The 24666-nt window shown below is 34.9% G+C and overlaps 2 protein-coding genes and 1 long non-coding RNA gene across 6 annotated transcripts; 2 read left to right on the top strand and 1 right to left on the bottom strand.

Moving 5' to 3' along the window:
* The first annotated feature begins 8424 nt into the window (after positions 1-8424).
* On the top strand, positions 8425-9806 carry LOC148692545 (uncharacterized). Its single transcript, XR_015954010.1, has 3 exons — positions 8425-8791; positions 8902-8992; positions 9433-9806. It is a non-coding gene; the product is annotated as an uncharacterized LOC148692545 (long non-coding RNA).
* A 3229-nt stretch (positions 9807-13035) lies between these two features.
* On the top strand, positions 13036-18198 carry LOC137745983 (uncharacterized). Of its 4 annotated transcripts, none has more exons than XM_088682088.1 (10): positions 13036-13485; positions 13776-13834; positions 14591-14648; positions 15184-15267; positions 16095-16368; positions 16590-16828; positions 16955-17170; positions 17277-17375; positions 17463-17542; positions 17644-18198. In XM_088682088.1, the coding sequence occupies exons 5-7, from the start codon at positions 16095-16097 to the stop codon at positions 17027-17029; spliced, it is 588 nt and encodes a 195-aa protein (XP_088538214.1). In that variant the 5' UTR covers positions 13036-13485; positions 13776-13834; positions 14591-14648; positions 15184-15267; the 3' UTR covers positions 17030-17170; positions 17277-17375; positions 17463-17542; positions 17644-18198. The 4 variants fall into 4 exon arrangements, with proteins under 4 accessions (XP_088538214.1, XP_068342124.2, XP_088538213.1 ...); XM_068486023.2 differs by having other exon boundaries at positions 16088-16368; XM_088682087.1 differs by lacking the exon at positions 13776-13834 and having other exon boundaries at positions 16088-16368.
* A 3753-nt stretch (positions 18199-21951) lies between these two features.
* LOC137745987 (protein TERMINAL FLOWER 1) lies at positions 21952-24153 on the bottom strand. The gene is made up of 4 exons (XM_068486026.2): positions 23789-24153; positions 23573-23634; positions 22468-22508; positions 21952-22369 (listed from the first exon to the last, which is right to left on the bottom strand). The coding sequence occupies exons 1-4, from the start codon at positions 23984-23986 to the stop codon at positions 22152-22154; spliced, it is 519 nt and encodes a 172-aa protein (XP_068342127.1). The 5' UTR covers positions 23987-24153; the 3' UTR covers positions 21952-22151.
* Positions 24154-24666: the final 513 nt, after the last annotated feature.

The following is a 24666-nucleotide window of genomic DNA, read 5'->3' as shown; positions in this document are numbered from 1 at the left end:
AAACCATGCAACCCCTAAGACGTGGTATTCGCCCTAGGTGAAATTACAATTATCAACCACAAGAAGCAATACTTAATTCCCCGGTGGTATTCCAACCGAATTGCATCCGATTACTTATCTAAACATCCTAATGGTAGCTAAACATTAAGATATAGAGACAATTTAAAGCACAGTGATTAATAATCCAAAGCATGCATGCATAATATCATAAGCAATTAAATAAAAACTACATATTCATGCTAAGGCTTAAGGCATCGTCCTAGCAAATGAAAATTAGTTACGAACAACCATAAAACAAAAGGAATTTTATTGAAATAGAAAAATGATAGAAAACACCTTGAAAATAAACTTCAAAAACTCTCTAGAGTAGTGCGTGCATTCCCCCCTAACCCTAATGGCTAAAAAGCCTTATTTATACTACTAGAAAATAAAATTCTTCATAGAAAATGTCTTCTAAAAACTAGGAAACATAACATAATAAGATAATTAGGAAATAAAAGGTTTCCTATTTAAACTGAAATTCAGATTTATCAGAAAATCAGACTTTCGACTGACCAAATCAACTCTGATTTGGTCCCAAAAGGTCTCTTTATAATGGGAGAGTGTGAGTAAACAGATCCAAGTAGCACATAAGCTTCTTAGTAACCCCCTGTGAGTATTTCTGAACCTCAACTTTGTTTCTGCACTCCGCACTGCCTAATCTCATGAATGTAGAGGAATGGATGAATGTGTTGGGGTGAATGAATGTTGATTGCACGCCCATAGTTGAGATTAGGCCGAATCAGTTATGGATGAAACCTGCACTCACAAAATTAAAACCTAATTAGATAAGTAGAGAAAAATAACAAGAATTAAAAACTGCATTTTTTTGTTCTTCAATTTTCTGAATTTTTTTTATTTTAAAATTTTGTATTAAAGATTAAAAGTAAATAAAATAAAATGAACAAAATGAACAAAAATAAAAAGAAAAGAGTTAGAAAAATTGGGTTGCCTCCCAATTAGCGCGTTAGTTAACGTCTACAGCTAGACGGATTTGAATGAGATTTGCGATTATGTCACTTGTTCTTTCAGGGTCAACCATTTTTTAGTAGCATTGTAAGGCAACAGTAGGTACAGAGTGACTTGATGGTAATCAATTATGCATTTGAATTCATTGGTTGAAGCCTCGATGTCCACCCTTTTATGTGAATGACGTTTTATAATCAAATAGGGCTTTTCCCATAAAGGCTTGCATCTCCACTGAACTAAATTAAACCTTGTATTTAATACCCATAATTTCTGCATTGGCCGAATTTCTTGACGAAGAATTGAGCTGTTACGAACCCTTTTCTTCTTCCCACTGTAGAATATAGCCTGCTTGCAGGACTCATGAATTTCTTCAAGCTTGATGGGCTGTGAAGCCGTGCTGTCTGTTCCAGCAGCAAAAACATTTAAATCAGTAGCCTACAATTATATGCAAAGTTGTAGTGTCCAAGAGTTGGCCATGTGATTTCTCAGATTCTGAATTGGTGTGAACGTTCCCATCCAATCCGTCAATTTCAAAGCACACTTGCAGCTTAGTTGATTGCTTTTCAGCATCTTGATATGGTATGTGTGGTGTATGGACTCGAGTAGGAACGAGCTCTTGAGAAAATTCAGCATCATCATGGGTTGTTTCCTCCATTGGGCATGGGTCACTGACAAGTGGCTCTTTAATTTCCATATCTCCTAGCATGTTATAGCTCTCCACACATTGGGATGGTTGAATTATGTCGCATTCCTCTGAACATTGTGCCACATTAGGCTGCTCAAAAGTTTGTTAAGTACCTGCCCATCTAAAACTAGGATGCTTTTTCAAATCTGAAGCGTAGTAATCAAAAGTGGGATTGTTCCAACGCCAAAGTGAGTCGTTCCTCATGTTAATATGCTCCTTCACATAGTCTGGAAAATATTTCCTAAAAAGGCATTGCAAAATTTGATGGGTGTTTGACCAACAAAGGGCACAAACTGTAGGTTTAAATCCATAGAAACCCTGTTTTGCGAAAGAAACCCATAAAGGTGGTCGTGGTGGTGGCTCCATCATTGAACTGCTCTCAAAATTAACAAACCACAACCTACAAAAATAAAAATAAAATCAAGTAAATAAAATGATATTTACAAAAATAATTAACTAAGAATATGATAAACAAAAATTATTTGAAACAATCTCCGGCAACGGTGCCAATTTCTTGATAGGGATTTTTACTACATGTAAAAGTAGGGATAAAAATACTCGCAAGAGTACAAGGTTATCGTAGTATAGCAGCTCAAGTAAGGTCGTTTTCCACAGGGATTGAGATCAAATATAAACATGCATGACTCATTATGTGGTATTCAAAAATACTTGCAAGAGTACAAGGTTATTGTGGTATTTAGATCAAATATAAACATGCATGACTCATTATGCTTTGTGACAATGCAACCTAGGTGAAATTACAACTATCAACCACAAGAAGCAATGCTTAAGCCCCTGGTGGTATTCCAACCGAATTGCATCCGATTACTTATCTAAACATCTTAATGGTAGCTAAGCATTAAGATATAGAGACAGTTTAAAGCACAATGATTAATAATTCAAAGCATGCATGCATAATATCATAAGCAATTAAATAAGAACTACATATTCATGCTAAGGCTCAAGGCATCGCCCTAGTAAAAGAAAATTAGTTATGAACAACCATAAAACAAAAGGAATTTTATTGAAAAAGAAAAATGATAGAAAACACCTTGAAAATAAACTTCAAAAACTCTCTAGAGTATGCGTGCATTCCCCCCCCTCCCCCCTCCCCAACCCTAATGGCTAAAAAGCCATATTTATACTGCTAGAAAATAAAATCTTTCATAGAAAAGGTCTTCTAAAAACTAGGAAACATAATAGAATAAGATAACTAGGAAATAAAAGGTTTCCTATTTAAACTGAAATTCAGACTTTTCAGAAAATCAGACTTTTGACCTACCAAATCAACTCCGATTTGGTCCCAAAAGTCTCTTTTTAAAAGCTTGAGACGTCCCCTACAAATCCTTAGAAGGAATCTTCCTTAAAATATGCCATCTTGACCTTCAAAATACCCAAAACGTCCAGAAATGTCAATCTGGGAAAGCTGTGCGCTGAGTCTTTATTTCATTGCCACGGTCAAACAGCTTGGTAGAAAAATCAGGAAATGATACAATCATCTTGAAAGACTCAAAAACATCTTCCATTGGAATCTTTCCAAAATTCATCCGTTTGATCACGTTTTGCTCAAGAGGAAATCGAATGTCCTACATTGAAAATATATAACAAAGTATCAAAATTCTACCAAAATAACTAATAACCTATAACTACGATTAGGGTAACATATATGGTATAATATGGACTCATCACTTCACCTTGAACAAAGGCCTCTTCACACAAAATACCATGTAAAATATTGCTATGTTTTCAGAGTTTACCAAAGCTTATTCCTTGGATCGCTGATATAACAAAATCCAAACTAAAGCTGTGCCGTTGATGGATCGGTTCGGTTCCATGCCAACCGATTTTGAAGATATGCCGAAATATTACCATACCAATATGAGTCGACTAGTTTGGTTCGATCGGTAAGTCAATATATTGCAAAATATTCCAGCCCTAATTTTTCTAGACGATTAAGAATCTTTTTAGGCCTCTTTACTCGGAGTTTTAGCAGCATGATTGTTTGAGAAACTTAGGTGCTACGATTGTTTCTTGATAATAGTTTATACGATGGTTTTTATAGAAATTCGCATTTCAGATTAAAAGTCGTAAAATAAAATAAAATTCGATTCTTGAGCCTTTCATGCACGGTAAATTATATTATATAATTCGTTCAAATCGATCTTGCCATTTATTAAGTTGCATAGGCACCTCCATTGAATTTTAGCTTGAAACAGAAAACTAAAGGATTTTTTTTATTAACACCCCATATAAAAATTTATTATTAAATAACTTATATATCATATTATAAAATGACTATTTAGGTCACATTTTAAAAAATAAAATTATTTTCTGAATACACCCCAAATTGTTTTCATATTTTTTTCTTCAAGCTCTCAGTCACTGCTATAATCCATTGTAGAACAAAACTCTAACAACTACCAAACAAGATGAGAATAGATGGATATATATATACACACGCACACGCAATCAAAAATCCCTAATTGATAGAAATCGATGAAGTTTATTGAAAACTAACCCCGCAAAATGGACAAAAAACTTTGTAGTTAATTGAACCGAGAAACCCTAAAATTCTTAATTGATAGAAACTCCAAAATGGAATAATTACAAATTGAAAAAAAGAATATGAGAAAATTTTCGTTTCGTACTTGATTCGAGTTTCTTAATAGATGATAAACCATTTGAGAAACCCCTTAACTCGACATATCTCAAGTCCAAATTAGAGGAAAAAGTGAAGTCCTCAAATATGCACAAAGAAAGAAGCAAGATGATACTAATGGAGTTTGGTCAAACTTTTTCTTCATAAACCCTAAACCATTGATTTGAAGATGAAGCACCTTCTTTTTACACCTCATAGAAATTTCTACCCATGATCATTCGACAATACTCATTTCTGAATATGGTGGAGAAGATGAACTTGTGAGACGAACACATGATTTGATTTGGATTTTAAGTGGAAAGTGTGGGGTATATGTAGAAAGTGTGGGGTGTGAGGATAATATTGGAAAATATGTGAGGTGTATTAAGATAAATTTTAGTCTAAACAATAAATATGAAGTGTATTAAGTATATAAGGTGTAGTCAACAAAAGATGAGGTGTTTAAAACAACCCCAAAATAAATAAAAATAAAATAAAATAAAAATTACTCCAGCCGCCTAGAATGTAGCTCTAATTCCCCTCCCCCCCCCCCCCCCCCTTCTTCTTCTTTCTTAGTTTTCATCTTGCTCTATGGAGAGGGGTTTTTACGATGTCCTACTTTTAGTATGACAATTTGTTTTTTGTTTGTTATCAATTAACAAACATAAAGCTTTACTTCCTATATAAACGTTAAAATGGTCCTTGTGTTTTACTCATTGGGTCAATTTAATCCCTGTGTTTTCAATTTAGCCAATTTAGTCATTGTGTTTATCTCTGTTAGCTAATTAACGACATCCCATCTAATTTCTGTAAAAAAAAAAAATATAAATAATTATAAACTTATTTATAAAATTATTTATTTGAATTAAATATTAAAAAATGAAATAAAATTAAAAATTAAAAGAAAAATATTCTCCTCCCAACTCCCCAACCTTCTCCCTAACATTACCCCATTTCTTTTCTATGCCACAACCTTATTCATTTTTCAGATTGGAAGTTTTATCTCTTATATGTGTTATTTCTCATTGACTTTCATTTTTCTGAGAAAGGGTAATTATATATCATATAATTTTTCTTATGAATTTTTTAAAAGAAATTGAATGAAAGGTCTTTAATTGGCTAACCTAGACAAACACGAGGACCAAATTAGCCAAATCGAAAACATTGGGACTAAATTGGCCATATGATTATAACACAATGACCATTTTGACATTTAAGCCTTAAATTTATATTAGAAAGGATAAATGTTTCGCTGGATCAATTGATTTCTTACTTATCTAACAACACTAGGACAAAAACCAATTTGCGCGACGGAGCAAATTTCGTCGCGCAAAGTGTGTTTGCGCGACGCTAAACACAAAACGTCGTGCAACGGAACTTTGCATGATGAAGGCCGGCGTCATGCAAAACTATTGTGCACGATGTCGACCTTCGTCGCACAAGCGTCACACAAGATTTTGGCTACAAACGAAGGATCTTTACCCTTTTTTTTCCCAACTTTGCATGACACGGGTGGCAATCGTTGTGCAAAACAGATTTGCGCAACGTAGGTGCATCTTCGTCGCGCAAAACTGCTTTGCGCGACGAAGGCTGGTGTCGTGCAAAGCTGTTTTGCGTGATGACTGCCCATCTGCATCGCGCAAAGTGCCAGAAATTATTGTCCTTTTGTCATTTATTCACACAAGTCAAAAGCCAGAACAAAACAGAGAAAAATACAGACATCCAAACCCTCTCCCTCACTTGCAGAGCTCAATTGCCAGAAGAACCATTTAAACGTACCACATGTGAGAGCTTTCTTTCCCTCACAATTTGCTACTTTTCAAATTTTCATTTATTTTTTGATGACTTCTTTTTCTTTTGATTTAGTGTATCTGTTTGTTATTTATAGACAAGACTCGAGGAACATGTGGAAATTGACTCAAGAAGAACGTGTAGAAATTGAAAGCTTTGAATTTTATTTTCCGTTGTAAAAATGAATCTTTCCTTGTTGATGGCTTGTAGAATGAAATGGAATTGTAAACTATGTAACAGAGATAGGCTTTCTAATTTAATTACCTTGATGATACAGGGAGGTGGAAGTGGGCATGAGCCTGCACACGCTGGATTTGTGGCGGATGGAATGCTAACTGCAATTATTTGCGGAGATGTTTTTGCCTCACCACAAGTTGATTCAATTCTAGCAGTATGGTCACCTGCAATTTATAGCTTTAATTGGAAGGGAACCAAACACTATTGATTTATGCACAATTGTTGCATGAGGAGACTCTGATATGATATAATTGTATAATTTATAGGGCATCTGAGCTGTGACTGGTATAATTTGAAGGATTTTTTTTTCGCAGTTGACTGCAAGGTGTTTACGAAAGTCGGATGTTAAACAATTGTATGACGACATTGTGAACATCTTATGCAAGTTCAAACATATATTTCCTCCAGCTTTTTTTACAAGTATGATTCATGTGATGATTCACTTGCCAGATGAGGCATTGCTTGTCAAACTAATCAATTGTCGATGGATGTATCCAACATAAAGGTACTTAATTAAGCGTCTATATATATATATATATATATATATATATATATATATATATATAACAGATTCATGGTCAATGAACACTTTGAATAATTTGTATCATACCTTTTATTTGTGCACATATCTTGGTGAGTTGAAAAAGTGTGTTCAAAACAGAGCAACCTGAAGGATCACTTGTGGAGGCATGGTTGCATATGATTCACTTACTTTTTGTGCAATGTATCTTCAAGATGTTGAGACAGCCTTTAATCGTCCTTAACGCAATAATGACGGTGGTGTCAGAAAAGAGAAACTATCTGTTTTTTCCAAAATTGCACGACCATTTGGCGATCCTGTGAAAGGCGAATCGTTTATCAAAAAGGACATAGAGATAGCGTATTGGTTTATACTCAACAATTGTGAAGAGGCTTTGCCATACCTTAAAGAGCATGAACAATTAATGAAGTGGGAATATCCTTCACATTTATATGCCAAGAAGCACAGTGAATTGTTTCCTTCGTGGTTTCACGAACATGTAAGTTGTACGTGTTTTGAATTGAGCATATTTTCCAACTTGTTCATGTCCGTCTTTAAATTTGGTTACACTAACAAGTTAACTTTTTGTATATGTTATATTAGATGAACAAATTGAAGGAGTTGAATTCACCCTCTTACGATGAAGAATTATATAACTTGGCGAGATGACCGCTTCATGTTGAATTGTTTTTAGGTTGTCATGTCAATGGGATCAAGTTCTTGGGGGCAACATGTGATGACAAGTCGTCTACTCAAAATAGTGGTGTCCATTTCTCGGGTGCAGGCGACAGTGAAGACATTGATTTTTATGGCAAACTAACTAGTGTAGTACAATTGCTTTACAAGGATAGGTGTCAAGTGATACTGTTTAAGTGTCTTTGGTTTCATACAAACCCACATAACCAAATGAGTGTTAAGTGAGACCATGGTTTACTATCAGTAAACACTACCAGACGTTGGTACATTGAAGACCGATATATTTTGGCAACTATGGCGAAACAAATATTCTATCTAGACGACCCTACAGTCGGCAGTGGTTGGAAAGTGGTTTAGAAGATTGATCGAAGAGGGTTATATTCCGGAACTAGATCATGATGACAACGTCGCTGACCAACAGTTATTGTCTTCGATAGAAATTGGTGAAGAAACACTCTGGGATACTAATGTTGTCCAAGAGCTGTTTGATGTAGCTGGAGTTCCCGAATTCAAAATATCAATTGACCTTGGTGATCTGCCTCAATACAATGCACCGGAAGAAGCAAACAAAGATGAGGACGAATGGGAATCCGGAAATGATAGTAGTGAGGATAGAGAGAATTATTATTGTAGTTCAGATGAGGATTAATATGAACTTGTAAAGGAAAAAGCAGGAGGCTGAGGGAGGCAAAGTCAAATAGAAAAAGGCACGGGATGAATGCAAAACAATGGTGGAAGTAAGTTGTTATCTGCTCCCCTCAAATTTTTCTTCTCTACATAGAAATTATATGCTTTGTCTCATTTTCTTATTCATGGCTTGAATTCCTTGCAGGAATGCTCAGAGTTAACATTCTACAATGAGTTGCAGATGTACCATAATGAGTACAATATGCTTTTCCACTTTTTTCTGTAATGCATATAATACTGTTTTCGAAAGGCTATCTTGCGCTAAAACATACCATCAGAATTCTTTTTATGGTTTTTTGTAGCAGCATGATTGCATATTTACAGAAGTTGAAGGAGAGATGTGCAAGCTGTAAGGATGCTGAAAAGGAAATTGTGCAGAATATGAGGAGGTTGATGCTCACTGTATTTTCTTCTTTTTTTTGTTTCATCTCAGGGTTTGGGAACCTATACCTGTGGACTTATTTCGCAACTTGGGTAATGCATATTGCAATTCTGTATGGGAGGGAACGCTTCTACTTGAGAATGAAAAGTAAGAACTCCAATTTTACTTACTATGTAATCATCTAAGTAATGTTCTTTGGTGTATTTAAAGTTGTTTGTACTGCTGTGATTCTAGTTGGATTTGAAACTCTTTTGCAGACTGGATGGTTCGAAGGACATGAGGGCTCCAGTTTTCAAACCAGGCCCCAAGGATGCAGCTCAGCATAAGGAAATATACATTCAAGCAAAGGTAATCCATTAACTTCCATTGCTCAGTTCTAATATTAAAAAATGCGCATAGCTTGAACGTTGCATTAAGTTTTCGTGAAATTATTGCAGTTAAAACAACCAAAAAGAAACGAATGGTGAATCTTAAAGATCCAATTTTATACAGAAGTTAAATATGATAGAAAACAGGGATAACTTGATATGATGCCAGCTTAATAGACATTGGACGCTGGCATACAAGTTATTTATTTCAAGTCTCTTTGCCGTTTGTTTGCCGTTGTATTTACCGTATGAACACATCTTCCTATCATCTTCCAGTTTCCGTTGCGTTTTGAATGTTTCTCCTATTATGATATTACCGTCGACTGTCTGCTGTAATTACCTATTTGGGGTTGAAAACTGTGCTTGACAGAAACAAATTCATCCTTTTGTCTAATTCTTAGACGAAAACTTGTGATGCAGGGGTCCACGCCCGTCAATTGAAGATGGGCGAGGGCAAAGTGCATTAGAAATAGCGATGGAGATGGGAGCAATTACAGACAAGGAGTTTTTCATACTACTTTCTGAACACGAGTGAAGCGGAAATTTCGTCCATTATGCCGGTTTCCTTCTCACTTTCTGCTAATGCCGGAAACCTGTTTTGACTTTACTGACTTTTGTCATGAACGAGAGCCTAATTCCTCTGCAGAACATGAAGCAGTCGAGTTCCTGTCCGTTAATCTCTGTAGGTGTCACGAATATTTTCTTCATCACAGTTTTTTCATAATGTACTGTAATTTGTCTATAGGGGAATTATGAAGTTTAAATTATGATTTAATGCAGTTTTTAAATTAAAATGTTGTGAATTTTATGGAGATCCATTTAATATTTACGTTCACCTAAACTAGCCTTCCTCATCTTGTTATTAAAGAAAACAAAATAATAACAAACATTATCAAGATTCAAGGTGCTAATTAAATCATCAATTTCTTAAGAAAAAAAAAGACAAAGTGAAAAAAAATTGATACCAAATAACGAAGGCAATCAAGGTGGTATATACCTCCTAGATGTACCTAGAATTGTCAAAAAAATTAAAACTATATATATAACTTGCGCGACGTGACAGTGGGGTCATTGCACAAGCATACTTTGCGCGACACACCAATCAATGCGTCACGTAAAAACTATTTGCGCAGCGCATCAACAATGCGTCATGTAAAGGGTGTTTGTGTGACGAACAAACTGCGTCGCACAAAGGCTTTTTGTGGGCCACTTTTGTAAATATTTTAAATTGACAATTGATTTAGTTCATTGTATTCATATAGGATAAAGGAGTGTAGTTGTAAAAAAATCATTAAAATCGACATTAAAATTACCGCTAAATCGTGATTTTTCGTTTATAACCGTCGAAAAGTGTTGTCCCGTTATTTGATCTCTAGATGTTTGTTTTTTGCAATTTTTGACGTATGCGATATCGGAACATATACAAACAAGTTTGACGGTTGGATCATTGAAATTAGTTTCGTACAATGCGTATCACATCAAAACGATAGATTCCCTAACATTGAGAGTTTATTTATACTATCACTATCATATGGGCACACACAAAGTGTGTGAGAAATTTTTTTATTTTTGTTTTTGAAATAGAAGGAGAGAGGAAGAGAGCGATAGAGACTGTGGGAGTGGGAAGTTTTATTTATTTATTTTTTTTAAATTAGAAATATGTTAGGATTACATGTAGGCAATGTTCTAAAAATCGGCCTAGGCGGTGGGCGGTGGGCTTCCGTGGCAATTTTGGGCAAACCGTTTTCAATAAAACAGAGAGGGTTTAGGAGGCCGACTAGGTGTTGCTAGGCAGTGTTAGGCGGTGCTAGGCGGCATGGTAAGCGGTTCCTCGTCTCTCTGCTCTGTGTATGTGCAAGTTGCAAACCCATAACATCTAGATGTCTCTCGTCGTCCTGCATCTCACATTTGACCGGTATTGCAAACCCCAGACTTTTGTGCATGAAACCGGAGAAGTGCGGTTGTGATAGAGGGAGATGTGTGGTGGAGAGATGAAGGGATTGAGGGAGAAATTTTCGATGTTTGATTTGCGGGTTTTCAGGAAAGAAGAAAATGGAGGGATAGAAATAGAGAAGATGAGGTCAAGGAGAAAAGTCTGAAAAGATGAAGAAGAAGAAGATGGAGCGGAGAGATAGAATGGGCAGCAGGGAAACTTGGGAAAATGGAAAAGTCTGACTCTGAAAAGATGCTTAGTTTGGCATGGTGAAGTCCACCAGCCTCTGCCTTATCACAAAATAAAGCGGTAAACAATAATTACCCACTATCCCCTAATAAATAAATTATATAAAATATTTAGATAATATTTTATTATTTTTTCTTTTTAAAACAACACCATATTACACTCTTGCATGATATTATTTTTCTTTTTATGATCAGAATAAGATCATCTTATATTATACTCTTATGGTTAGATATGTATATTTTTTTTAAATAATGTATTCCTCAATATTTAATCATCTACTATAAAATAAATTTAACTAATTTATATGGTATATAATATATTTATTCCAAGATATACAAGAATATTTTTTTGTAAATGTCAGTATGCATTTATTTACAAAATATATAAGAAATTTACCTAAATCCACCTAGGCCACCTAGGCGCCCGCCTAAACCCCGCCTAGCCACTTAGGCGCTAGGCGCTAGCCCACCGCCCGACTAGCGCCTAGCATTTTTTAGAACCTTGCATGTAAGTGAGGCTTTGAAAAAAAAAAAAACAGCAAAATTTGGTTATATGAAATTACATTTCTGCTTCATATTTCTTATTCATGTTATGTTTTAATTAGAGGGTTAAACTGGTAATTTCATAAGATTTTGGTTGACAATGAGTGTTTTATTAATTAATAGAGATTAAGTTTAACATAACATTTTGTGGTATCCACTTGTGTAAATATTTTAAATTTATGATCGAATCAGTTCGTTGTATTCATATAGAGTCAAGGAGTGTAGCTGTAAAAAATCATCAAAATCAGAGTTAAAATAACTGTTAAATCGTGAATTTTCGTTTATAACCGCTGAAATTTTTTGTCCCGTTACTTGATCTCTAGATATTTGTTTTTTTGCAATTTTTGGTGTATATGATCTCGGAACATATACAAACAAGTTTGATGGTTGGATCGTTGAAATTAGCTTCATACAATGCGTATCCCATCAAAACGATAGATCCCTAATAGTTGAGTTTATTTATACTATCATTAAGTTTAACATAACATTTTTGTGGTATCCACTTGTGTAAATATTTTAAATTGACGATCGAATTAGTTCGTTGTATTCATATAGGGTCAAGGAGTGTAGCTGTAAAAAATCATCAAAATCAGAGTTAAAATAACTGTTAAATTGTGATTTTTCATTTATAACCGTCAAAAAGTTTTGTCCCATTACTTAATTTCTAGATGTTTATTTTTTGCAATTTTTGGCGTATGCGATCTCGAAACATATACAAACAAGTTTGACGGTTGGATCGTTGAAATTAGTTTCGTACAATGTGTATTCCATCAAAACGATAGATTCCCTAGCACTTAGAGTTTATTTATACTATCATTAAGTTTAACATAACATTTTGTGGTATCTATTTGTGTAAATATTTTAAACTGACGATCAAATTAGCTCATTGTATTCATATAGGGTCGAGTGTAATTGTAAAAAATCATCAAAATCAGAGTTAAAATAACCGTTAAATCGTGATTTTTTATTTTTAATCGTCGAAAAGTTTTGTCCCGTTACTTGATCTCTGGATGTTTGTTTTTTATAATTTTTGACGTATGCGATCTCGGAATATATACAAACAAGTTTGACGGTTGGATTGTTGAAATTAGTTTGGTACAATGCGTATCCCATCAAGTTCAATGGTATATATATTTATTAAGTAAATTTTCAGTAAAATTTATAATATTTTTTTAAAAAAATAAAAAAAATCGCGCGACGTCAAAATGTATACTGCGTCGCGCCATTTGTGATAATTTTGACGGTGCAATAGTAAAAAATAGGCGCCTTTTAAAAAAAATTTCCCAAGTTTTCCAAGTTGGCACTTTGCGCAAAAGCCTTTCATTCTCTCATCTCTTTCACTCGGTCTCTCTCTCATCCTGCTGCAGCCAACTTTCCTCCTCATCCTCTCTCTCTTCCCAACCCAAACCCAATTCCTTCTCCACTCCAGCCGACTATCCTCCTCAACCAATTCCACCCGAGTTCCAGAATCACTCTCAGACTCTCAGTCCCTCAACTCCCTTCCCTCTACTCTCCAACTCTTAATCGTCCTCCTCCTCACAGTGCTCACTAGCCATCACCGTCGTCGACCAACACAACGGCACCATCCATCATCCTTCTCGACGACATCCCAGAGAACCCAGGCCATCACCTCATCACCCGCGCCGTCAATTCTCTCCTCTTCGACAACACCCCCGCCGTCGCGACCACCATCACTCCATCACTGTCGTCGAGGACACTGCTACCAGCCATCATCCCTCTAAAATTTAGGTAATTTTGATTTAGGGGTTTGTTATTAATGTGAATTTCTGGTGTAGGGATTTTATGGTTTTTAAATTAGAATTTGTAGATTGATGATTGTTATGCTGCCACCATTTAGGGTTTTCCTAAAATTTGAATTGCATTTGTAGATTGATGATTGATTTGTTGCCACCATTTAGGGTTTTCTTAAAATTTACAATCGGATTGCTGTGTTTCATGTTCTGTTTTATATAATGTTTCTCCAATGTTTTTTTTTCTTCCCATGTATTAATATTGGATTCCTTCATTTTGATTATTAGGCAAAGATCCTTGATATTGAATTCGCCTGTCCAATTCACTCAAGATCACCTTTTTAGAGGTTGGTAGTGACAGTCACTGATTATATTACTAGAGCGTGTCTGTGCACATGCATGAATTAACAATAGTACTGCGTTAATTTGATGAATGTTGTGCCTTTTCCTTGTTCTCTCCCTCGCTCTCTCTCGTTAATTTTGTTGGTTTGTAGCCACTATGTTTAATTGTTTATTGAGGTGGTATCTGGCCAAACCGAATGTTTTATGGACATAAGGGTAGTGTTATTTTTGCATAGGCATACTGATATATTTTTCTGGTTTTATTTATGTGAGGAGATGGCTGGTGGTGTGGAACTTTTATAGTTATATAGACATACTTTAGCTATTTATCTCCTCTTAGATTGGTTTTCGACTGGAGTTTGTCATCCAAATCTTCTTATTGCATGTATGGTTTCAGTTGATGGTTTCAGTTTTATAATTGGATCTCTCTCACTGACTTCCTCTTCATCTCATGTATCATGGGTGGTCTGACTTTTACAAACTATGCCTACTTATCAGGAATGTTCTTTCGAAAACCTCACCTTTCATTACTTGTTGAGCCTTCAGATATTTTGGCTTTTTTAGTTATAAACCTTGCAATATGTATAGATATCTTAGAGTAAAGTCACCATCTTATTCATTGCTGATCAGGTTTTAGAAGCATAACATCTTCCTATATCGTCATGAATCCGCATTAGGCGATTCCGTTATCTATTCTTTCTAAATTGCTTGATAAATGCTAATGTAAGACAAATTTATCTAATACATGCTAAGTTGGACAGGCCAAAGACGTAACAGATTTAGGTTCCTTGAAGGGGGCAGCAAATATCTTCATCCCAGGTACAACTTACATGGAGAATGTTCTTTAGTGTTTGAGTTTATGAATATGACAAAATGTCCATGATGGAATCTCCCTACGAGAGCATTTGCGAATGGTGGTGCCACAAGCCTGGAATATATGAATATACTTTAAAGTGTTTGCAGCTACAATTTCTTGTGCTTATTTATTTTCTCTATTTCCTATTTTATCATTGAAAGTTTTTCTGTTAATTCCTCTGTGCTCTGTTCTACATAAATTTTACGCAATGAGCTGTCCTGAAAGTGTTTGGCTTGCTTGATTGTTAGGTGGCCTGCATCAAGAAACTGACTAAATTGAAGTGGTTCTGTATCAACTATATGTTATAATTTGTAGTTTGAATTATGTAACACTAATTGGATTTTCCAACGTTAAATATGGTAAACCTAAATTGTATAGTTTGTGTCCATTCATGGTGCAGTTGTGCTTGTGAAAGTCTCTGATTCTTTCGATAGGGTTCAATTCAATCACAGAGGAGAGGATCTGTGAATTTCATATTTACTTGTGTTTATTTTGCAGGATTTGGATGCATTCTCAGCTGCAGTGATTGTTAGTATTGCATTTTCATTCATTCCTTCATCATTTGCCGCTCCTATTGTGAAGGTAATGTGACAAAACATACCCCTTCAGGAGTCCACTTCGAATGTGTTTGCTTCATGATTGAGTGATTTACTGTACTATTTAACACTAGTCACTAGGACATGGTTAATTGAAGTTACAGCAATAAGTGAAGATGCATTGTATTTTCTCTACTATATTACTGTTGGCACGCGTTTAATAATTAATTCCATAAGTAGCGGAAGCGGTAAAAGATAATTTAAAATTCTCAAAGAGAAATCTAGGTACGTACAGTAGGCACTCGAGTGAGGGAAACCAACGAAGATTCTCTCACTAGACATTGAATTGATAGAAACTGAATGCCTTTTAAACATTCCCCACTGTTATAATTAACCCTAATAATAGTCGTAGTAATTACAATTTTACAAAAGCTGGCATGCTGAAACGGCTTTTAAACACTAACTTTTACAAATTGCTTCAAAAGGTACCAACTTACAGATGCTGCAGCTAAGTTCTAAAATATATCACACTTTGGTATATAGAGAACGCATCACAATTGCGACCAAAATAATCAAGATACACATAAACGGAACATCTAATCCCATTGGTTTAGGTTTACAATATGGTTGACATATTTAATCAGTATTGTTTCTACCGTTTCACTATTGTTTCTACCGTTTCACTATTGTTTTATATATATATATATGTGTGTGTGTGTGTGTGTGTGTGTGTGTGTGTGTGTGTGTGTGTGTGTGTGTGTGAACAAATGCGAGAAAGGATATGCTATTACTTTGACTGCTAATTGATTAGTTTCAAATGCAAGAAAGGATTAATTTCTAATGTTATAATTTTATGGTTCAAAAAGTGTATAGATGTCGCGGTTGAACACTCATCGTCGAAGTGTGACCAATGTGCCTCCTGCATTATCAGCATCTATTGCTCCAGGCGTGAGTGCTCCATTGATTGGGGAGCCTACACCCTTTACTGAGACTACTCCTACGACGACCCAACCGCCCGTCTCATCGATGTCATCAGTGTCGGTTCAATCGCTTAGTGCACGGTGGCCTCACCGGCGCCGTCATGAGCCTGAGCCTTCTAATCACACTTCCTTGGCATCCAGAGTCGAGGGTGAGGCCTCCCAGCCAGGTAGTTTTTTCTAATTCTCACTACGTTGTATTTTTTTTTTTTTTCATTTTAAAACTATTATGTTTATGATGGTGAAAATTTGCTGCATTGTGAAAATGTGTTACGGGTTGTGAATTACTGTTTTAAGGTTTTGGGGAATGCTATACTATTAGGGGAGGTTGTGTCGAATTTTTTGTACAATTTAAGCTTAAGGTTTTCACCATTTAAGTATTTTTGGCCAGCTAAAAAAAACACTAGGGGGCTTAGTCGAATGCTGAAGCAGGCACAAGGCGTACGTCAGGCCACCTCCAAGGTCAAGATTGCATATGACCCGCGACATTGTGGAGCGGCTACCTCACAACAGCATAGCAGTGTCGTTAGTAGCTGTGGTGTTGTTATTCGACAAAATTGTCATTTTCAGTGGGACTCTTGGGCAGAAATTCTCGAGGAGATGAAGAAACTGGTGCGACACAAGTTGTCGGTTAGTATATTAATTTTTAGCCCTTATCATTTTTTTAATTTTGTTTACAAATATTAAAAACCAAAATATATTATCTTAATATTATTAAATTTCTTACTATTATTTTATTGTTTTTCATATTCGTAGGTCATTTATGATCTTGAGGATATATTCCCCGAGGCCATGGCCTACTTAGAGGTGGCCTTAGCAACCCGGTACTAACAATGGAAGAATAATTTTCAAACGTATTTTAAGCAATGGGATGATCCAGAGATTGCTCGCCTACATGTTCCAATCGAGTTGCAGGACAGGCCGGAGGATTGGCAGTGGCTTTGCAAACATTTTATGGACCCAAAATTTGTGGTACGTACATAATATTTTAATAATAATTTATTATTGTTTTAGTTATATTTTTTTTACTAATTTATTTCAAATAGTCGCACTAACATGTATATTTTGCGTTTAACAGAAGAAATCTGCTGCTGGCAAGAAAGTTCGTGAGTTAAAGAAACTTCTCCACCATTCCGGTTCAATGCCCTTTTCGTATAGACTTGAGGCACGGCATCAGGTAAAAGTATATTAACTTTGAAATTTTATACAATTTATTATTATTATTATTGAATAATAAAATTTTCTTTATTTTTTTTTCTTCAAGGGGGTTCTAAGTTCCCAGAGATCGACATGTTCGAAGATGTTTACATTCGACCTTGTGATGAGACCATTGAGCAGCTTCATGTAAGTATATGTAATTCTTATTATTCTTATATGTATGAATTGTTCAAATATTATTTATATTTTGTTATTAAATATTATATGTTTTTTCTTTATTATTACAGGTTGCTATGGTGGAAAAGAGCACTTATGTTCTCCAAGAAGCAACATCGCAACTTTCCCCGGAGACCCCGATTGAAGGTGTCACGGTACCCGAGAATGCATGTTTTCAGATCATGACTGATGTCCTAAATCAGAACTTCGGTCGTCGTCATGGCAAGGTTATTTGATGTATGGGGAAAGCGCGGGTTCGTGAGACGGGTGCCTCTTCTTCCAAATCGAACACAGCAGAGGTCGATGCATTGAAGGAGGAAGTGACAACCCTAAGAGGTCAGCTTGCGGTCTAGGGCGAGCATATGAGGGCCCAAGACGAGGAAAATATGACCTATGCCGGGACGGTGAGAGACCTTGTACAAACCATACAATTGTCCAACCTCTAAATCTCGCTACCAACACTTAATCTTGCTCCATCTTCGACCTCAGAGCCACCTTGCCCTGCCGATACCCAGTAGCCTGATGTATCAAACCTAGAAGACTACTTGTAGTTTTTTCTTTTTTGTTCGAACATTTTGTATGTACATTTTCATATATTTTATAATTAAATACTTTTTCTTGGTTAATTCATTATTGCTTAGAATTTAATTACAATATTTATTAAAAATTATAAAAAAAATATTTTTGACCAAAACAAAAAGAAATGGTTTGCGCGACGTATGTTTCTTCTTTGTCGCGCAAACCCTACCGTCATTGCCTTGGCGCGACGTTTAGCGTGCAACGAAGGTTTCGTTGTGCTATTTTTTAGGCAACGATTTTTCACTTTGCGCGACAAAGGTACCTACGTTGCGCAAAATGTTTTTCCTACTAGTGCAACTAACATTATGTTTGGATGAAGAAATTTAAGATTACTAAGGAATTTTAAAATGACGAAAATTGAAACGTCCGGATTTTATTTCCTAGAATTTGTGAATTTTCTTGTTTGGTTAACCTAAAAGAACAATGAAATTAAATACGGAATTTATTATTTTTAAACTCTCAATCATAGAAATTGGAAAATAACACCTATTTACATAGAATTTAAACTTTGGAATTGGAGGTCCCAAATTCCAAATTTTTTTCTGTGTGGAAATTCTAAATTTCTATATTTATGAATCCAAACAAGGGAATTGATGTATGTCAATTTATAAATTCAGACTTTAATCCAAATTCCAAGTTTATTTCCCTTATCCAAACATAATGTAAAGATTTTCTAATATATTACATAAAAAAAAAATAGAGAGAGAGAGAGAGAGAGAGAGAGAGAGAGAGAGAGAGAGAGAGAGAGAGAGAGAGAGAGAGAGAGAGAGAGAGAGAGAGAGAGAGAGAGCATAGGGTAACATATAAACAGTTAGGATTCAGGGATACATGTTTTTGACATATATGTTGTAGGATCCACTTCGTAATATATTTTAACAATCCAAACTATCTATATTATGAAATGGATCCTACAAAATAAGTGTCAAAATATGTGACAAAAACATGTTTCCTTGGTTCCTAACCCAAATATATATAAGGAAAATGCTAGAACCTTTCTTATTTGCACATTCTCATTCTATTTTTCAGTTCTCTTTTTTGTTTTTCAATGTGGCATGATGATCTAACCCATTTATTTTTCGAGGCACCTTTTAAAGATCATCTTGCCATAAAATACTAAAGTTTGAAATCGTTTAGTTTCTAACGATTATCCAATATATGGATGAACCATAATTCTCATTTAAACAATGTTAATCAAACAGTTAATGGTTTCTAATTTGATTGATATTTTGTAGAACTAATCTTTAAAGAGTGAAATACAAATTAGATAATTTCAATGACAACATCGTTTCAAAATAAAAGCAAGAGCCGAAAAAGAATATCCTACTGAAAAGATTATTAGCATTCCCATATGTAAATAGTTTAGGGTGGTGCTATCTACATACCATTTTTTATCTCCTACAAATTCCTTTTAATTTTCAACTCGAAAGAATTGAAGAAGAACAAAAAAACATAATTAATAAAGAGTGTATAGGGATGACAATTCAAACCGATTAACCCGATAACCGTGGATAACCGCCCGAATGGAACGGATTTGGGAATGAAAATTCGGGTATATTTCAGATATGGGGAAAAATTGGAAGTATTATTCGGTTATGGTTTCAGATATAGTTATAGGGGTTCTCGATCCATATCCGTCGTCGAATCCGACTCAAATAATACATATTATATATAATATAACTTATAGATAATATAATATAGTATTGTGTAATGTATGTATTTTCACCAAACTCATTCCCTTGAGAATTAATAGTTGCATTTTGTGAGAAAGTTCAAACGTTTTGAATCAAAACCAATGAGAATTCAATGGTGTTTATAGTAGAGATCAAAGATCAGCAAACCTCATCCATGTTTTAAATTCAATGCTCTAGTTTTTGGTGTCACAAGTTTTAGAATTATTTGAAAATTTACTTTGTCTTTGTTCATTAGTGGTTGTTGTATTTGCTTTTGTCATCCTTTTCTCTCTATTTTTTCATTGGACCAATTTATCACTTTTGGCTTGTCATGAACAACTCCAAAAAACATTGGTATGTTTTTATGATTGGACGTGGATATTTATTAATTAAATTAATATATATTATATTATAATGAGTTAATTGAACGAATATATTTTTTGTATTAATGGAGATGGATATAACCGTACATTAATCGATGAGAAATTCATTATTCGATATGTATGGTTATAAATAATCTCTAATGATTAATTTGTAATTATAGATATAATTAATTTTTATGATTATAAAGATGAACATAACATTTTTGTCACCAAATCGAACTGTAAGAATCCCTATGTAGATATCACCAACCGTAGTTTATCCCTCCCATAAATTTACCACTAGCCCTTTGAAAACTACGTACCTATCTCTTCTTTTACAAGATTGGACATGATAGCTGGACGTGGTGTGGCTGCATTGGCTGGTGTCAAATCCTACGAATTTCTGTTCTTGGACGTGCAAAATATGAGTGAGGAACAGGAAAAGTGATTTGCTCAGAGGGCCTGTTTGTGCTCATTTTGGTGTGTGGCCTTTTTCTGGTCCGTCTAATTTTTTGACACCTAACCATTCATTAAACACCTCTAATTCAACTCTTTTATCTCCTAAAAAAACAATAAATTAATAATACCAAGTGTCTCTCACTCACTTTCTGCGCACGGCTCTTCTTGTTCACTACTATTCCTCTGATGGAACGATCCTATTCTCTTCAACTTTCCACATAGCTTTTCTGTCCAAGCACTGAACCATGCAATTATATACACCACTATTGTTCTCAAATATGATCAATTGCCTATCTCCATTGATTGTCTCCTAATTATTCGTGCCTTAATCTTCAAATGGTTTCCCCATAAGTCATCTTTCTCAATCATTCATCCCAATATTTTCACTTAAGAAAAAAAATCAAAAAAATCTTAAAAATCTTCTGATTACTTGGCAATCAGTTTCCTCCCTTATTCTATCCGATACCTTAATAGGGTTCCACAGCCGTCACAAAAGAGGACATCGCCGGAATCGGCAAATTGGATGACGTTGGTGATGGCCCGGCGGATATTTTTACCAGTGGACTGGGTGTAGGAATCGTTGGTGTCGATCAACATTTGGATGTTGTCCTCGGAGGAGCCGTATAGGTCGACGAGTTATGATTTTATAATTTTGTATATAGGATATAACAGAGTTGGGGTTAAAGAGTTAGCGCTGTTAAGGTTAATTGCTACACACAAATTTGAACTCGAACTTTTCCAGTTGAAATGGAAGGCAACACCCTAAAAAGACAGGTGGTGGGATATTAATTGGTTGGTCGTTCCTCCTCCCCCGTTATAACTTTCCAGTTAAAAAAGATAAAAAGGACCCCATAAAATCTGATCAGATGCAACTTGAAACCTTCAGAAATCAATACAAAATCTGATCGGAGAGCAAGAAAATCACAGAAACACACACGGCAGGAGTATCTCCTCTCTCTTAATTAACTTGTGGAGTTTATTCTTGTTAATTACATGCATCATGTAAGTAATTGTGTGGTCTAATGAGGAGCATATTAATTAAACCTATTATTTCGATTTTAAAATGTTAAACTACTTAAAAAAAAGGTTGGATAGAAGTCTGCTTGACTGTGACCACGGATAGGATGAAAGTTCTTATAGCCTTTCCGGTTCCAAAACGGCCCCGAAAGGGGTGGCTTGCCACACTAGTTGTTCCTTTTTTTTTTTCAAAAAAAATAAAAATAAAAAATAAAAATTTCAGAGGGAAAAAACAAAATCTGAAATCATGCCTATTAATACTCAACGAAATTCATAATTATTTTAGGTAATAATAATTTTTTTAACATAATTAAGATATTGTGGCATACATTGTAAATAATTTGTAATAACAAGTTACTTATTTTCTCACGTGTCAACAAGTTAAAATTTAGGTTATCGGGAAACAAGAGTTACAATAGCCTATCTATAAAGAAGCCTTTATTTAACATATATATGGATAATGGATGGAGGAGTTCTGGGTAGAGCTACTAGCTAGCGTCTTCTAGCTGCAGTTTCTCTCTGCGCGTTGAAGTAGACGGCAGCGACAGGAAGACCCAGGTCATTTTCGGCCGCGAAGCTTCGAGTGCTGAAGTGATCCCTCGAGGAAGGTGTGTTGATTGATTGTCTTCGATTCTGCTTGAAGAGAACAAACACAAACCTGTGGATGCCAATATTGGGCTTCGGCATCTCATAACTCACCACCTCTCTTCCTGTTAATACGATTAAATAAACCCTAAATTAGCCAACTTATTGAAGGAAAGGGAAACAGACACCATGAATGCTCACATCTTGTATATGTAGGACTTACCAAATGTGGCATCTGTGGTGCCTGGAATGTCTGTCACAATCCTGTTTATTTGAGAAATTTTTGTTAGTTTTGTATGAAAAAACAATCAAACGAGCATAAAAATACGGCAAAGGTATAACAAGCACAGAAGGACTACAGTCGTAATTTTTGTTAGTTTTGTACTCGACAATTTTTCCTTGCATTTTTATAGCCCTTTACAGCTTGTAACCATGATTGATACTTAACAAGTACAGAAGGACACTAATATTGTCGACAGTTTTTCTTCTTCTACTTCTTGATGAAAATGCCTACACCTTTTCTTCCTCTTCTTTTTGATGAAAATGCCTACGTACTTTATAGGGCTTTGGGAAATGATGGTACTTTATGAGAATATATATAGCATGCTGAAATTAATTTATGTAATGTTTAGGTCCATCTATGATACCTTAATAAAAAAATAAAGTACTAGCGTTATTTAATTTGAACGTTACTGGAATACATTAACGTTCAACTATAATATATTACATTAACAATGTAATCTAACGTCCACAGTGTTATTTGATATAATTAAATGTAACGTTAAGACAATCATGTGACCTTGGAGTGCAAATTTGAACAATTACAGTGTAACTTTACCTTAGATCTTGTATGTTGACATCATGTGGTAACACGATTATGATGTTGTGTAAGTTCATAATGTTTGTAGTAATAACACACGTATAGTACGTCAATTGTGTAATAATAAACATTAATTTTGTAATTCAATCATGTTCAAGTACAAAAATCTACCTTAACAATGTAATAGAACGCCCACAATGTAACTACCAACCTTGTTATAGTATAATCACATCTTTCTTTTTTTATTCACTTGAACCTAACCTTGTAGTGTAATTTTGAACATCATGTGTATGTTAAAATGTACCGATATTTTATTTTTTCAATAAAGTACCGTAAAATCTCTGGCCCATAATGTTTATTTTGTCTTTTAATCAAATTAACTTGTTTCGATAGAAAAAATTAAATTGATTTGTATCTAGGTTAACCTTCCACTTTAAAGCTAGGTTAGGTAATTTCATATGTGTAACAAAAAGAAAAAAATAAATAAATTCATAATGGTGGTGTATACCAGTGCAGGTGCTCCCTTAGATAAGGATCACTAGGGCCAGGAAAATCTGGGTCTGTCATCACCTGCAAGATTAAGAAAACTATCACAAGACTTCAAAACAATAACATCAAATTAATATGCCAATAAGGGAGAGTAAGGGTTAGGGAGTAATGTAATGATGGTTAAACACAAACAAGAACTAATCAATTCATTAATAACAGATCGATTTATATATACCAAAGTAAAGAAGGATCTCATATCCCCTCCTTGAATCTCAACTCTAGGTTTGGCTGTGACAACAGAAGGAAAGAGCTCAAGTCCATTGCAGACTAGCTTGGTGTTGTAAGTGACAGACATTTTTGTTGTTGCAGTGAAGGAATCAAGAACATCTCCTATCACTCTCCCAACAACCAGAGGCTCCGATGCTCTTTTCATTTTAAGAGAGAGAGAGAGAGAGAGAGAGAGAGAGAGAGAGAGAGAAGAGAAAGTGTAAAAAGAAAAGATTAATGGCTAAGTCAATTCAGGAGGAACTAATAGCACTCCTTATATTGCTTGGGAGTCGAATCCTTGTATGGTTGTATTTATAGTGTTTTCAAGCACACAGCAAGCTAATTACTTTAGATCTCTAGTGAGTTTTAAGAGAAGAAGAGATGAATAATAGTATAAAGGAATACTAGAACAACAGGGACATCTAAAAGACATTGCTATTAGTCCCAAACCTCCCACCCTTCTTTCTCTATGTCACATCAAGAGTTTTTAGTGGTTTGCTTCTAGAAAAATTCTTATATATACGGCTGAATTAAATTAAGTTTATAAACCTCTTTCTAAGAAGACTTGCCGTTGCAAAATTTAGGGTATAGAGCTCAAAAAATAAGTGCTCAACTCTACAATCTAATTGTATTTTACGAGTCTCTACATTTAGCTTTTTTCAAATCTCTATGTTTAGCTTTTCCAAATTTTTTTCGCATTTTGCTTAGCCTAGTCCGATATAAAATTCAATGACTTAAAATATGCCACTTCATTTAGTATAACATTTATTTTCGAAACTGACGTTAAACAATTCCCATAATCTCTGTCTCTCCCTTTTCTTATCCCGATTGGCCGTGTCCCGTGAC

The sequence above is a fragment of the Pyrus communis genome, chromosome 12 (genome assembly GCF_041283825.1).
Source record: "Pyrus communis isolate YQ-2024b chromosome 12, ASM4128382v1, whole genome shotgun sequence".
Classification (NCBI taxonomy): Eukaryota; Viridiplantae; Streptophyta; class Magnoliopsida; order Rosales; family Rosaceae; genus Pyrus; species Pyrus communis.
The sequence above is the reverse complement of the archived record's forward strand: the minus strand, read 5'-3'. Positions and strand labels throughout refer to the sequence as shown.

Excerpts from the sequence above, each read along its gene's own strand:
- LOC137745983 (XM_088682087.1), top strand. The coding sequence starts at position 16,095 with ATGTCGCGGTTGAACACTCATCGTCGAAGTGTGACCAATGTGCCTCCT. Across the intron at positions 16,369-16,589 it reads GGGTGAGGCCTCCCAGCCAG|CTAAAAAAAACACTAGGGGG; the intron begins GTAGTTTTTTCT and ends ATTTTTGGCCAG. Across the intron at positions 16,829-16,954 it reads TGGTGCGACACAAGTTGTCG|GTCATTTATGATCTTGAGGA; the intron begins GTTAGTATATTA and ends TCATATTCGTAG.
- LOC137745987 (XM_068486026.2), bottom strand. The coding sequence starts at position 23,986 with ATGAAAAGAGCATCGGAGCCTCTGGTTGTTGGGAGAGTGATAGGAGAT. Across the intron at positions 23,635-23,788 it reads TGAGATCCTTCTTTACTTTG|GTGATGACAGACCCAGATTT; the intron begins GTATATATAAAT and ends TTAATCTTGCAG. Across the intron at positions 22,370-22,467 it reads CACCACAGATGCCACATTTG|GAAGAGAGGTGGTGAGTTAT; the intron begins GTAAGTCCTACA and ends TCGTATTAACAG.